Source organism: Vanacampus margaritifer, chromosome 15 (assembly GCF_051991255.1).
Source record: "Vanacampus margaritifer isolate UIUO_Vmar chromosome 15, RoL_Vmar_1.0, whole genome shotgun sequence".
Taxonomy (NCBI): Eukaryota; Metazoa; Chordata; class Actinopteri; order Syngnathiformes; family Syngnathidae; genus Vanacampus; species Vanacampus margaritifer.
In genome coordinates this window covers 5,651,136-5,666,167 of record NC_135446.1, presented here as the reverse complement: position 1 = coordinate 5,666,167, position 15,032 = coordinate 5,651,136, and the positions used below count along the sequence as shown (strand labels likewise).

The window sequence follows — 15,032 nt, the reverse complement described above, 5'->3', positions numbered from 1 at the left end:
CCACCACCCCACCCACGCACGAATTCACACTCCCACTATGACCAAGTCGAGACGCGTGCTTCCTGGCGACTCGGCTCAGTCGACACGCAACTTGAACAAGTGTGCGACCCAACACTGCGGAATGGCACTGTGGACTATATTTCTTGTTGTGTGCGCTTTTCCTCGTGGATACGGTAAGAACACTTATTCCTTTCCTTATGACTTCGAATACATCCACACAGTTTGCAAACCGCTTATTCCTCAAATCATGACATCAAAATGAAGCATCTTGTTATACCATCATTTGGGTATTGTTAGAGTCGACAGAATCGGTGCATCCGCACACGCTATACGGCTGCTGCGAGGACGGCAAGGAGAGGGCTCGAACCCTGTCGAACTGCACCGACCTGCCCTACATCTCACCCTACCACACATGCAGGTAAAGAGTGCACCTTGCTTTATGTGCAACCTTTGTTCCCTACTAGGGCAGACACTCGCACTGTATTGATTGGGTTACAGTTGCTTAGCTAAGATGTTTAGAAGCGTGCAGGGAATCCTCTCTGGCCTGCAAATCACTGCATGTAATTGGTGGGACATTTGTTAAGTTCCCCCCTGGAGCACTTTAAACACCAACTTTTCTCGTGCGGTCAGGATAGGTAGGCACTGCCTACCCCAGGCTAAAATGAAAGTTGAAACAGTTTGGCTTTTTCGATTTGTTTTAATTATTTCTTTCATTTTAGAAAGCCTACACTGCCTATAGGTTTAAAAGTGACAACATTTGGTGATTTTTATACCTCAATTAAAAATGACTCATTACTTGCCTGCAGGCAAAAATGATGCAAAAATTATCTTCCTGAAGGCACACTGCTACTCTGTGCTTTTCCCCAGCCCTGTCTGCGTAGCGATGGGTGTTCGTGCATGCGAAGTCAGTTTCCCAGTAGAAAAGTAATTTACGCAAATAGGCAGACCGCTACGTAGCCTTTTTACGTCACTGTATTATTCCTATGTACGTTCCCACAGTGCATTTGTGAATTCAAAATATACTTAGTGCACACTGCACAGTAAAGTGGTAAGATGACGCCACTTTAGAGAATATAAAACAATTTTCACGCCTTTCTTTTGAGGAAAAACATCATATTTTGAAGGATGTGAGACCAACGCCTTAGCTGCCGGATCTTCAGTAAAGTAAGGGACAAAGAATTATTCATACTGTTCACAAAGAATGGTCCAAAAGTAAAGATTGGCTTTGTGGATGTGCTTCGAATAACTGCCTGTTTCACTTTACATGGTGTTTGGTATTGCTATTGTTAGCCTGATTTTGGGAGCAATTAGGCTGTTTTACAGGGAGATATTCACTTTATTACATTCTTTCCGGGCGTTCGGGTGGGATTAAAATTGTCCGTTTTTTGTGCGGCAAATGGGAGGCACTGCAACTTTTACTGTGCCTGGCAGACTGTGCACTGGCTGACGGTGTTCCAGAACTTTAGCTTAGTGGCAAGTGTTGAGTTGCTGCACCAGAGGCGATGGGTACGAACCCCGCTCAAAGTAAAAAAATAAGAAAGAAAAACAAGGTTGCAGAGCAAAAAATGTAAGACTTCAGAAGAGAGTAATGTTTTTTTGTTTTGTTTTCTACCCATACAGAGAAGGCATATGTTAAAATAATTTGAATGTATGGCATCTTGTATCTGAGTATCAAGTATCTCGAGGTCAGGCTGAGTGTCCTCTTTTTTGGGAAATTAAAATATGGTCACCCTAGGTCACGTTGTACACTCGCCTGCCGGCACACCAATTTGTAATTTGTGTGTGTGTTCCAATTTGCGACCGCCTGCCTACCCAAAACTAGAGCTCACTGCACGACACACACACACACACACATATATATATATATATACATATATATATATATATATATATATATATATATATATATATATATATACACTTAGCTAAACTATTTGTAAAATTGTTTAATAATACAGTAATAGATTTTTTTAAATGTATTATTCATTGTTAAATCGCTAATTTAACCAATTGGAAAGAAAATAGTAACAAGAATGCAGAATATAAAAGTACAACAGGATAAATGCTCATTGGGAAAGATTAGGGAAGATATCCATCCAGCCATCCCTCACTCATTCATGCCTCCATCCCTCCAGCCATCATTATCCATCTATCTATCATTCACACGTACATTGATCTATCGTCATCCATCCATGATCCATTTATCCACTTAACTCATCTATCATCCACCCATCATCCATCATCCATCCATCTATCCACCTCTATTGTTTTTCTTCCATGAATTTTTTTGTCAGTTGGCTGACCAGCTTAATTAGCGCCATCAAGTGACGTTGCCCTTTCACTGCAAGGAAACCAATGTGAATAGATGACGGCTGGATGTTGTAAAGTTTGCTGGCGCCAATTAATGGTGGGGGTCAAAGCACTCTTGTATCTCAGATTATTGCTTGTATCGCAAGATGATATTTTATTTTTGTGGCCTTACAACGTTAATAGTAGTAATGATGTTTGTGTTTCTTGCGTGTGGTGCAGGCTGGCCCAGGAACAGTGCTGCATGGCGGTGGTGGAGCAGCGGCTGTGCGACGCCGGTGCCACTATGGCCACCTGGCAGAAAGCTTGCGAGAGGCACTTCTTCCCTGGGAAGCCTTGGGAGAATAAAATCGCCAAGGTGACGCATCATCGGCTCCCAGCTATGTATCTGTTTGTATTTTTGATCCCAATGTTGCAATTGTGTGTGTTCAGCGGTGCTGTGACTGCTGCATGTTGGGCATGGCAGCAGTTGAACAAGACCCGGCCTGCGGCTTGAGTTACATGTCGCTGGGGAAAGAGTGCATGCTTGTCGCGGAAAACTGCTGTGCCAATAACACTACGGAGGAATTTAATTCTACTGCAGGTGATACACACTTACATGCACTATTTCTATAAATAGAGCACTGCATATCCCTCAAATTTTTGTAAATGTTTTCAACCATGAGATAACATTGAAAAAAAATTACACCTTGCGACAGTGTTAAGTAGTCAATGTTCAGTTTGTTTAATAGTAAATTTGCTGTCATGGTCACCTTAAATTAACTCAATACACAGTCATTAATGTGTCAACTGCAACAAAAGTGAGGACACCCGTGAGTGAAACTTGTTCCTAATTAGCCATTTTATCTCCCTTGTGTATTGTGTCTTGTGACTTGTTACAAGGTCTCTGTTGTGAATGGGGAGCAGGTGTGTTAAATTTGGTGTTTTCGCACTTACACCTAAAGTAGATCCCAACTCATCTAATGTGTGTACGAAAAACATAAGTCTGATTAATAGCACTACTACTGACTATCTTAAAATGTAATGTATCCCACCACCCACATCTATGTACCATTGAAAGTAAGGACATGTTCCATAATGCAGTACAGCAATTCTTATCCAGTGTTTTTGTACTGTGCGTTTTGTATAATGAGCACTTAACGCCACATGTTTATTGATAATGTTTAAAAACAAAGCAACATCATGTACATTGATAGTTGCTTTGGTATACAGGATAATGAAGTATAAAGTGATGATTTGTGCTATTTGAGTTTCTCATCCAAACATTCAAGTTGTATGGTGGGAAAAATGCAAACAAAATGGCAGCCCCCTTGCCAAATGGCGACCATTTAATGCCATTTTGTGGCCCAATGTGTCATGTGCCATGTTTTTTTTTCTTCCAGGGAATGTTACCACAGTGCTTCCATTGAATGCTCCTACATTGCCTCCAGTGAATTTGACCATGGTGCCTCTCGTGGCAACAGACAACTGCACAGGTTTGACCTCTTTTATGACCTCATTTGTCATAATAAAAGCTAATGATGGCTGGATGGTTTGATGTACTGTTTGTGCGTTTATCCACTGCTAACTATTTCATTTGGAGTTATGGCATTCATCTTTGTTTTATACAGCTTTTAAGTTTCTTAAAAATTGTCTAAAGAAAAGAAACATGTATTTAACTCATTCAAACCCAAAAATGTGTGAATACGTTTTTTTAATACTTTGTCCTTTACTCCCCAAAACACTTTTATACGTTGTTGTTGTTTTTCTAATGCTAGAGCATACAGAAGGCTTTGATGCAGCTTCTGACATGAAGAGGTGGCTTAAAGCAATGGTAGTTATCGCACAAAAAAAAATGGCCAGAAGGTGGCAGCAGAGTATAAGAGATCAGCCAGGATCATGTTACAACAAGCTCTTTTTGACAGTATTTTCAACAGGAATGTGAATAATGATGAAATTTAGCTATAGTCTAATACTAATGGCTGCCAAACGGAACCAGATACAAATATACTTAGCTTTCCTCATGAAAGAAGAGACTCTAATCTTTTTTTGGTAAGTTCCATGTCCTTATAGGAATATAACACAATATTCTGTGGGCCTTGAAAAATCAGTCAAAATCCACTAAAACAGCCGGGAGCGAAGTGGGTTGCTTCAGTGAAAATGGCTGCCAGTGATTAAGCTCTTTAGTATACTTTGAATGACTGTAAAATTTTCCATCCTTGTCTCAAAACTCTCCAGCCATGAATTGCACCCAGCGTTGTATTGAGGACGGCATGTGTGCTTGTTACTTTGGTTATCGTCTACGACGTGACGGAATAACCTGTGAAGGTGAATGGTAGCATTCTTTTTTCAAATATTTAATTAATAAGAAGATTTCTTTGACTTGATTAAGTGTGTGATTCTGTTGGCAGATATTAACGAGTGTCTACTCGGCGCCCACAACTGTGTCATCGGCCAAGCGTGTATCAACACAGAAGGCTCGTTCCGCTGCCAGCGGGAAACTGGCTGCGGCACCGGGTACGAGCTCACGGACAGTAACCAGTGCAAAGGTAACGCGTAAGAAAACAACATCCTCACCAACGCCGACACAATCCATGCGACATTTGATTATCGACTTTATTCCAGACATTGACGAATGTGATTTGAATATTCACAACTGCGGGCCAAACTTCGAGTGCGTCAACACTGAAGGTTCCTTCCGATGTTACCCAAAGGAAAAGTGTCCAGAAGGGTTTCATCAAGACGCTATCGGCAGCTGCATTGGTAAAAGATGACACGTTAAAGTAGTCCGCTTTACAAAAATGATACAGATGTGTTCTACTTTTTGGTATCCTGATCTGAAATGTGTGGATTGTGGTTTGGGGGTACCGTAGCATCCGTTATTCCTTGAAAAATTGCTTATAGCCATGTCTATTAAAGCCTCATCTGGGTATTTTGATGCCCAATTAAGAACTGTGGGGAGGATAAATTCAGGCTTTCGCTGTGTCTAATAGAAAAATAGTGCTTTGCTGCCATCTTATGGCAACTACGGGTAATTACAAACCTGTTTGAGGCGATCAATTACTCACAGATCCGTTCTTAGGAAATGGAACGAGCCACTTCATAAAGTGAAACTGCAAAATGGGTTTGCGGTTATGTGTAGATGCCACAAGATGGCGGCAAAACACGTAAAACAGGATCATAATGCACCAATGCCATACAACTAGCATGTTTGAGTTGATTCAAACAAAAAACAAACAAAAAAAACTCAATTGAAGCAAGAATTTAATGAGTCAATGATATATATCAAATTGTTATATATGCATTTAAAAAAATAATAATAATTTTGAGTACACTGCACAGGCAAAGCAGAGAAGCAGAAGCATACTGTCACTTTTAGTGCACAAGGTACAAGGTATACCAGTAATACTTTATTCATTTTTATTTTTTTGTTATGTATGGCCCAAAAAAATAATGCAAATAATAAAACGTTTCCACTTCAAATGAAAGAAAAGCCCATACACTCCCGTGCAAGCCGCTGAAGTCACAGGGCGGCCATCTTGCTCCTCCCCTCTCGCAAGCAGACTACAGTATAAACTATATGGTATACATACAGATGAGACATATACAGCTCATAGGCAGTTAGTATTAAAAAAAAAAAAACAAGTGGACAGTATGTGCTGCTTTGAAGACCCCCTTTTTCTTTTATCACTCAGTTCCTTAGACCCCAATATTAGATTTGGCTGAGGCATCTTTTGGTGAATTACAGTTATAATTCTTTAATTAAAAAAATATACAAGTTTCCTCCTGTAAACATCATTGAGCATATAATTTATACATGTATTTAAGGCTAGTTGTAAAACAAGTCCTCTTGTTTATGTTTAATACATTTAAAACATCATAAATCATGCTGTTTCTACTAAGTACTGTCTCAAATATTCTCCATTTTCGATACTGTAAATGTGTATGATCGTATGCCAAGAAATGTTTCTTGGGCGAAGCAATATGGCGGCCTCCCAACTTCTAAAGTCTTGGCCTATCGGCTATCCAGTCTTATATTCAGATCAGTGGAAAAGACCACATCATATCCCCCCATGGAAACTGAGAATATTTCATTGCGGTGCTTTATAACCACAAATTTGGAAACCTGAACCATGAAATTAAGGACAGGTTGTAATAGTATCCTTTGTCGTTTGATTTTTTATAATATTTTACACCAAAATGGGTGTTTGCATCCTCTAATTTAGACATCGACGAATGTGTGGCTAGGGCTGGAAGTCCCTGCCAGTCCAACCTCATGTGCATCAACACGCAGGGCTCGTACATTTGTCGCAAGAACACCATCACATGTGGACGAGGCTACCACCTGAACGCGGAGGCCACACGCTGCAAAGGTACCTGCTTTTACCATTGCAACAATTGCCTTTGGGAATCTCTGTCCCACAGCCTGCTTTTGCTTCGTTGTTTCTCCGATAGATGTCGACGAGTGCCAGACGGGTGTGTGTGGGGGCCACGGATGCGTTAACATGGTGGGCACGTACCGTTGTCAATGCAATAGTGGCTTTGTGTTCAACAGCATCAGCAAGCTCTGTGAAGGTAAAAATAATATTTCATCCTGAATGTGTCTGAATGTGAGTTGTGGGCACGACAAGAAGCCATGACCAACATTTTCAACCTAAAATCTGATATTTATTCCATGATTTTGTACAGTGCTGCCTTGAGATACAAGTTTCATTTGTTCTGTGTCATTACTCCAAAAAGTATTTTGAAATTATTTGTACACTTTGAAATGAATGGCAATGGCATTAGTCAGTTCCAACCAAAAAATGTGTGACTCAGAGAACATTTGTATTTTTTTTGGTAGGTACTCCTCTGCAGAGGAGTACTTACAACAATTTTATAGACAAATGATACTGTGTATAGTCGCTGCGGAGAGTTGGAGGTGTGGGGGGTTCGAAAAGTGCGATTATTTTTTTTTACTTTGTGTGGGTGGGCGTGACAAAAAATTATTGAGAAGCACTGTCTTAAGTTGCAGTACATTTAAAGTAGTGCTGTCAAACTTAAAGCAGTAATGATTTGGTTAATCACAATTTTTTTTATCTTGTAATAATGCAGATTAATCGTGCTATTAATTTTTTAATTAATTTTTAATTTCATTTGTAAACTGTGGCTGTTGCTTTAAGATCGTGCACTTACTCGCACGCGCATTACGAACGAGCTTGACAGATCTTGCAGTTACGCTTTGGGCCAGAGGTGGCAGTCGTGAGTAAAAAAGTGACAAACTGCACAAAGATCCTTTAAAGTAAAGCATTTAATAAATGTTGACGTGTAACATTTATTTGCTCATGTCAAAATATTGTGATCATTTTTTAAATTTATTTTACATTATGCAAGTAAATAACTGATTAGAAAAAGAGGAAGATGAGCATGTGCAGTGGATCAAAAAATGTTGAAGATGTCTTCATAACATTAAATGTATAAGAGCTCTTCAAATTTGGCGGGCATAAAATGTTGATAAAAATACTTTTTAATTAAGTGATTAATCATGATTAATCAAAATTCCAAAATGTGATTAACCTGATTAAAAAGTTTAATTGTTTGATAGCTCTAATTTATAGTCACATTCTTCGAAATGGCTTGCTGTGGCGACCACTGACAGTTGCCTTTTCTTCTTAGAAAATAGTTGTAGTAAAATTCTTTTTAACCACAATCTATACTGATAACCTGATAACACATTACTTGTTAGCATAGCTTTAACTCATTAGCATGAGTACTTTTGTTGGATGACCTAATTTGCTGGGTCAAATCCTCAACCCAATGCGCTAGGTATGAAAAATTCAGCATGGGTTCGTTCAGTCCCTTTTGGACCCAGCGTTGGGTTACGTATTTCACCCAATTTGAGTTATTTTTGACCCAGTGCTTGTCAGAGTGTATAGTAAATGTAAAGAATAACATAGCTTGTGCATTATGATGAATTTACTTGGCACAGCTTGCCACCGTCTTCAATGTATTTGTGATCTACTTTCCAGATGTCAATGAATGCAAGTATTATCCCAGGAAGGTATGTGCCCACAAGTGTGTGAACACAGAAGGTTCTTACGAGTGCACCTGTTCCACTGGCTTCAAACTATCTCTTGATGGCAGGAATTGTGAAGGTGATTCATTCAAAACTTTCAGACTTGTGACGTTTTTACTCTTTGTCAAGGCATGTTTTTATTTCACATGTTTTTTATTGGGTTGTATATTTGTCCAGATGTCAACGAGTGTGAGTCTAGCCCGTGCAACCAGGAGTGTGTCAACGTCTACGGCTCGTACCAGTGCTATTGTTACCGTGGTTATCAGCTGAGTGACGTTGATGGGACAACATGTGAAGGTGCGACTTTGACCCACTAGACAGACTCATGCTATCAGGAAATTAGAGGAATTGGAACTGGGGCAGCACCTCATGGTTAGCACGCTGGCCTCGCAGTTCTAAAATTCATGCTTCAACTCTTACTTCGGGTCATCCTGTGTGGAGTTTGAGATGTTATAACAGCTCCTTGTCAACACAGTTAAAAATTTAAGAATAAAAATATAGTAAAATAAGAAAGCTATTACTTCAAATAAAAGCAAAATTATCTGCCAACAGAACAAGAAAAATGTGCTCAAATTTACCTGTTTTTTATTTTATTTAGAAAAATAAGAAAATAATGCTACACCCATATCAAACCTAGTGGTCTTGAAAGTAGTATTTTTTAGACTAAAAACAAGTAATGTTTTTCAATTGTAATATATAGAATTATTTTTTTAAATGCATAAATATTCATTTACGTTTGGCCAACTTGCCTGAGTGTCAAGCACGGAGGTACAGGTCCTATTTTTATATTCTGTGGTATAACCCTGGCAGAGATTGAACCCACAATCTCCCAGTCTGAGGGTAGACACTCTAACCAGTCAACCACTGAGCTAGTAGTGTACTTCCTGGAAAGAGAAAAAATGAGCTAAGTAAACATAACGAAAATATTTTTTCCATTTATTTTATTACTAGATTATGCAAAATATTAAAATAAGAAAATTCGAAAGCCCATACGAAATCCCAGTTTAGGGCGTTTGATGTTGGTTAGTCATCTTAAAATGTGGAAAATGTTTGTTTTAAGCCTCACAGTACTTAAAACTGTCTGTAATGTCAGAACTGCTTGATCAAATAGTATCTAAAAATAAGTATCTTAAAATAAGCAATGTCTGAGAATTTAATTGTAAGTAAAAATTACTTCTCAAAGCTAATAAGCTAATTTAGGTTAAATCTAAGAAATTATATCTTAGTTAGGATTTCAGTTTTTGCAGTGATGGCGTTTCACATTTCCAAAACATCCCATGTTAGGTTCATTTAAGACTACAAGTTGGGCAAACATTTGGGATCAAGGGCTACAAAAACAAAAAACAATTATTTTTAAAAATAGTGAAAATGTGTTGTAAAATATGTAAAATGGTTCATTTTAATAACAAAGATATGAAATGCTCAATTTATTATTTTATTATTTATAACAAATGTAATTCAAATGATTTGTATGTGGCCCGTGATGCACCACTTCTAGTTTTAATTTGTCCTCAGAGAATGTGAGTGTGATTTGTTTTTTGTGTATTTAAAAATGTAACCTATAAAAAATCATTGGTTGGAACTTGACCTTGTTTGGTGGTGAGTGCACACATGTATTTAGTCATCCACTCCCATGATCAATTGCTACTGATTTCAACAAGCTGTGTTGACCATCAGATATCGACGAGTGCGCGCTGCCCACCGCCAGCCAAGTGTGCGCCTACCACTGCTTCAACTCACCGGGGAGCTTTGACTGCACCTGCCCATCAGTGGGTTACACCCTGGCCTCGAATGGCCGCACTTGCCAAGGTCATTCCTCACATCTTGTTCCTATCAACACACAAAATTGTTGGTACCCCTTTGTCAGTCACAGAAATTACTTGAATCTCATGTTGTTATTAAAAGTAACCAATGAAAATCGGACATTCTTTTGAATTGTGGTTCAGCATAATCTTTAAAAACAAACTAATGAAACAGGTTTGGACAAAAATGAGAAAAAGAAAGAAAAGATGAAAAATAATTTGACCATAGGGATGTGTTCAAACAATATGTGCTCTCTTATTAGCATCACAGGTTTCTTCAATCAGTTAATTAGTCAGTCGGCTATTCCGTGAACATGGAAGCGAAGGAGAAAGTTATCTCAGGAGATTAGAAAGAAAATTATGCGTAAGCATGGTCTGAAACATTTTCATTGATTCATTTCCACAAAAAAAATCAATTACTTTTATTCGATTCAACTTATTTCTGTGACCACCTTAGGCTTGTCTTTCAATTAACAGAGGAGTACTAACAATTTTGTCCACATGTCTATGATAAATAATTCAGATTGTTCCAAACTCGAATGTGCTATGCATGTCATTTTTGTGTTTAGATATTGACGAGTGTGCAGCTGAGAGCCACTCTTGCGACACTTCGGAGGACTGCTTCAACATCCACGGAGGATACCGCTGTTTGACTTTTCAGTGTCCACGCTTCTACCGACGAGCAGAACAAGGGTGAGCACACTGTTTGTCTACTAACCGAAAACTTTTGGGTTTGAATCTGAGCTTTTCTGCTTGTGGCATTTTGCTTGTTTTTCCTCTCTGGAACCCCTGTTGGGTAAGGATGAGTAAAATTCTATGCTGAAGGGCTCAAAAATTTAATTGTATCTGTTAATAATTTATTTTAATAATGAAATAGTCATTAATTCTCATTTTAAAAACTATTTATTAAATATGATTAATTTAATAATTATTAATTATTAAATAAAACATGTTAACTGTATATGGAAATATGTTTATTTTATTTTTATGATTTAAAATAAATAACAAATATTTTGTCATTAAAAAATTATTTTCTTCATACATTTTTTCCTATAACAATTGTTGCTGCAGTGCTGCATTAATTCCTTTTCTTGTTTTTTATTTCTACTTTGTGTATCACATTTATGTTCCACAAAGCTTAAAAATTAAATTTTAGCCATTAAATAAAAACATGCGCTCAAAATGCTAATTTATGGCCATGAAATTACAGGTAGCAGCCTATTAGTCCATTTCCTGATATACTTTTTTTTTCTTTTTGTATTTAAGTAGAAAAAAATCAACAGCTCTTGTATCGAGGCTCATGCATTAGGGGTAGCACTGCAGTACACTTTTCAACTTACTAGAGGGCGCTAGTTAGCTGTTGACTGCTCCATGACGAGATGGCCTCTTTCCATCCCAACTGTGTGGCAGCTTCTCACTGTGTGTACCTTTTTATTTATTTGCAATTAAACCGGCAAAATTGCATCTCTCTCACACACACACACACACACACACACACACACACACACACACACACACGTTTGTCTTTGTATCATCGTGGGGACATCTCATTGACATAATGCATTTCCAAGATCCTTCCCCTAACCCCAACCATCAAAAATGATTGCCTATCCCCATTCCTTACCCTAACCTCAGCCATAACCAAATTCAAACCTAAACTCTAAAACCAAGTCTTGACCCTCAAAAAGAGGTCTGAACTTGTGGGAACCACCAAAATGTCCCCATAATTTCAAGTCGGTCCCCACAATGTTAGTTAAACCAGAAAAACGTGCTTGTATGGGCCCCACAATGTAGCAAAGACAAAGACACACACACACACAGTACCTGCTTCTTCTCTTCCACATTCCTGTTTCTGAGAGCAACTTTTTCCAGTCATCCTCAGCGGACAGCAGGAAAAATAAGCTCGCCACTTAGGTTTTGGGCACCTCGGGGCCCCGGCCAGCATCAGCATGGCGACCCAATTAGCGGTGGAACCGCTCATGATGGATGGTGCCCATGAGTGTCGGTGTCAGGTGATTAACACTTAATTTGCTGTAAACGATACCAAAAAGCCGGTAGCCACGTCGGTCAGCTGGATAAACGCAAGCGGACACTTTTTATTTTCCAGTGTTCCACTTGCTTGCGAGAGGTTGATTGAAAAAAAGGTAGCATAACTGCGGTGATGGTAAATCTTTGGATCGGAGGGGCCTCCTTGTCAAAATACCACATTAATCATTTAATATGCAACATGACAATAATTACATTATCTCTGTTTTGGAATCTTATTTTTGGAATGAGGCTTGTTTGGATGTGTATTTTTCGACACAATGTTGACCCTGTGCTGGTGATGTCACTGGTTCACATCAGTATAGATTTTTTTTGGCATTCTGGGCCAACCACATAATATTGGCCTCTGAGTCGGTGAACAACTTGGACTCACCTGCTGGATGGATCTGGTCCCTGTGCGCTTTTTTTGCGGTTTGATTTTGAAAGCCCCACTGTATTCACTTGGGTAAGTGTTATTGTAGAAGTGGAGCGTCGGATTTGGACTCATCCAAAGGCACTCATTCCCCTCGGAAAGGTAGATTATGAGGGCTATTCAGGTGCTGCCAGGTTCTCCAGCAGCGGCTAAGTGTCGAGATCGTGACTAATCCCTTCTCTGCCGTCTTCTCACGTGTCTCCTGCTTGTTTTGTTCCCTCAGATCGGTGAACAAGGACTCAGTCAGCGTACGTTGCCACAAGGCCTGCCACCCCAACAACTTGGCCTGCTTGCGAGACCCCGTCCACATCATCACCTACACCGTCCTCTCTCTGCCCACCTATAGGACCATTGATCAGCCTGAAGGTGAAACAGATGCCGTTGAAATCTTGCGCTCAATGCCATACAAATCACTGTCTTTCCGCAGAAATCGTTTTAATGCGGACGTCGATGCCGGCTCAACCGCCCAACCCCGACATTGACGTCGTGTTTGAAATCATGATGACAGACGACCATGACTCCTATGACGTCGTGAAACGCATTAATCAAGGTTATGTCATTGGTAAGACAAAAAAAACTCAGTTGTTCAATAGACCAGGCACTTATTTTACATCAGAAAGCAAAACTCACACAAAGATCACCAAACAAAAATCACGGTTCACTTTTTGCTTTCTTACTGTCTCGTGGACTTTTAAATTGTACATAATAGATAGATGGATGGATGATGGATGGATAGATAGATAGATAGATAGATAGATAGATAGATAGATAGATAGATAGATAGATAGATAGATAGATAGATAGATAGTTAGATATAGATAGATAGATAGATAGATAGATAGATGGATAGATAGATGGTAAAGCACTATTTTTGTCTAAATATAAGTCCTCACTTCACTTGACACCAAGGTGGTAGCAAAGTAATACTTTGATTGTTTTGGTTTTTTTGGTTTCTTAGTCCTCCATTTAATACTGTCTTGCTGTGTCATTATCCCAGCTGTGGTGCGCCAGTTGAAGCCAGTCCCTGGACCCCAGGACATCGAACTACACGTGGCCTTGAACTACATCAAATCGGGATTAGTCTCACACCGCAACATGGTTGTCATCTACATGGTCATCTCAGAGTTCTGGTTCTGAGTTATACCACATGCGTGAAGCGACCATTATTTTCTGTAAATGTTGCTGGAGATGGAGGTAAATTTTATTTATAAAAACAGGGCGACATTATCAAAAGATGAACGATGACGTACATCTTGACGATTACCGTAGTCACCATCGTAACGTTCAATTATGCAAACATGCTGCTTTACAGTATGAATACTGTATAATCTATTTGCTTGCTAGAAAAATCCAAATTGTATGCCCAAATGATACAGATAGACACTTATCATTAGTTATCTGCATTGAAATAGCAAAAAAAAAGTGAACTACAGTGAAGTACATTTCATGGATAAAAAAAAACATTCCAGATTTGCAACAAAAATGTAATGTATGGGTGGCAAAAAGGTATGTTGGAGCTTATTATCACCTCAGCGTGCCAAATTTCACTGTGTTGTATGATAAAATGGAGCTTTTTCACTCGTAATTATGAAGACAAAGTTCTGACTTATTAGTACTATTAAACAAAAGAAAGAAAGAGAGAAAGAAAGAAAGAAAGAAACTCAATGCTGTCCACCAATAATGTTTGGGCAAATGTTCTTTGTCAGGCATGACTGCATGTTCTTAAAGTATTTTAAAGTATTTTTCATACAGCAAATGTACATATGACTTGTTTTTTTTCATGAAGTTCAATCTATTTTGTCAAAGAATACTTGAGTGATTATAACTTTTACACTGGAACTGTGCAATTAGTTGTGACTATTAAAGACTATGAATTGTCATTAAATGTGGTCACTGTTTGTTTTGTGCTGAGGAAAGCCACCACATCCTCCACCAGCCATCTTCCAGTTAATGTAAGAGAAGTTCCAAAGTCATCCAAGTCTCACAGAATGTCCTGTTTTCCCTGTAACTTTACACGGCCAGTTTCCTCAACAACTTCCAGTTTTGTGAGGATATTTCCAGTTATTACCGCTCGCGGGGATGAATAATCAGATATACAATACTGGAAATGTTTTGTTCTGTAAATAACTCATGTTAAAGATGAAAAATGGCTTGAAGGCGAATACTTTGCCTTGTATATAATCAACTGATCTGACTTTGACCACCACCGACTGCTCCACATGGCCAACCAAAACACAGGGGGCAACCATAGCGGGGGAAAATCCTGTGATCTAAACTTTACCACACTGCATGGAAATCCCAGATGCTTGTCCTGTGGCAACAACTGTCCCACAACTTGTCTCAAATAAATGAAAATCTGGACTGCAGACTTTAAACATTGCATTCGGTGAACGGATTGCATATGTCAGTGTTGAACTTGTCTGAATTATTA

At 38.9% G+C, this 15,032-nt stretch overlaps 1 protein-coding gene across 1 annotated transcript; it reads left to right on the top strand.

Moving 5' to 3' along the window:
• Positions 1–50: 50 nt before the first annotated feature.
• Positions 51–14,486, top strand: LOC144035153 (fibulin-1-like). Its single transcript, XM_077544625.1, has 17 exons — positions 51–173; positions 298–418; positions 2,530–2,665; positions 2,740–2,890; positions 3,690–3,782; positions 4,525–4,614; positions 4,698–4,835; positions 4,912–5,049; positions 6,513–6,659; positions 6,742–6,861; positions 8,295–8,420; positions 8,519–8,638; positions 10,019–10,150; positions 10,713–10,836; positions 12,825–12,967; positions 13,029–13,163; positions 13,599–14,486. Exons 1-17 carry the CDS (start codon positions 122–124, stop codon positions 13,736–13,738), a joined length of 2,106 nt encoding a protein of 701 aa, XP_077400751.1. The 5' UTR covers positions 51–121; the 3' UTR covers positions 13,739–14,486.
• Positions 14,487–15,032: the final 546 nt, after the last annotated feature.

What these genes read in the sequence shown, in the direction of transcription:
- LOC144035153 (XM_077544625.1), top strand. Translation starts at nt 122, where the DNA reads ATGGCACTGTGGACTATATTTCTTGTTGTGTGCGCTTTTCCTCGTGGA. An exon ending in CGCTTTTCCTCGTGGATACG is followed by an intron (nt 174 to 297) that starts GTAAGAACACTT and finishes GGGTATTGTTAG; the next exon opens with AGTCGACAGAATCGGTGCAT. An exon ending in TGATGGGACAACATGTGAAG is followed by an intron (nt 8,639 to 10,018) that starts GTGCGACTTTGA and finishes GTTGACCATCAG; the next exon opens with ATATCGACGAGTGCGCGCTG.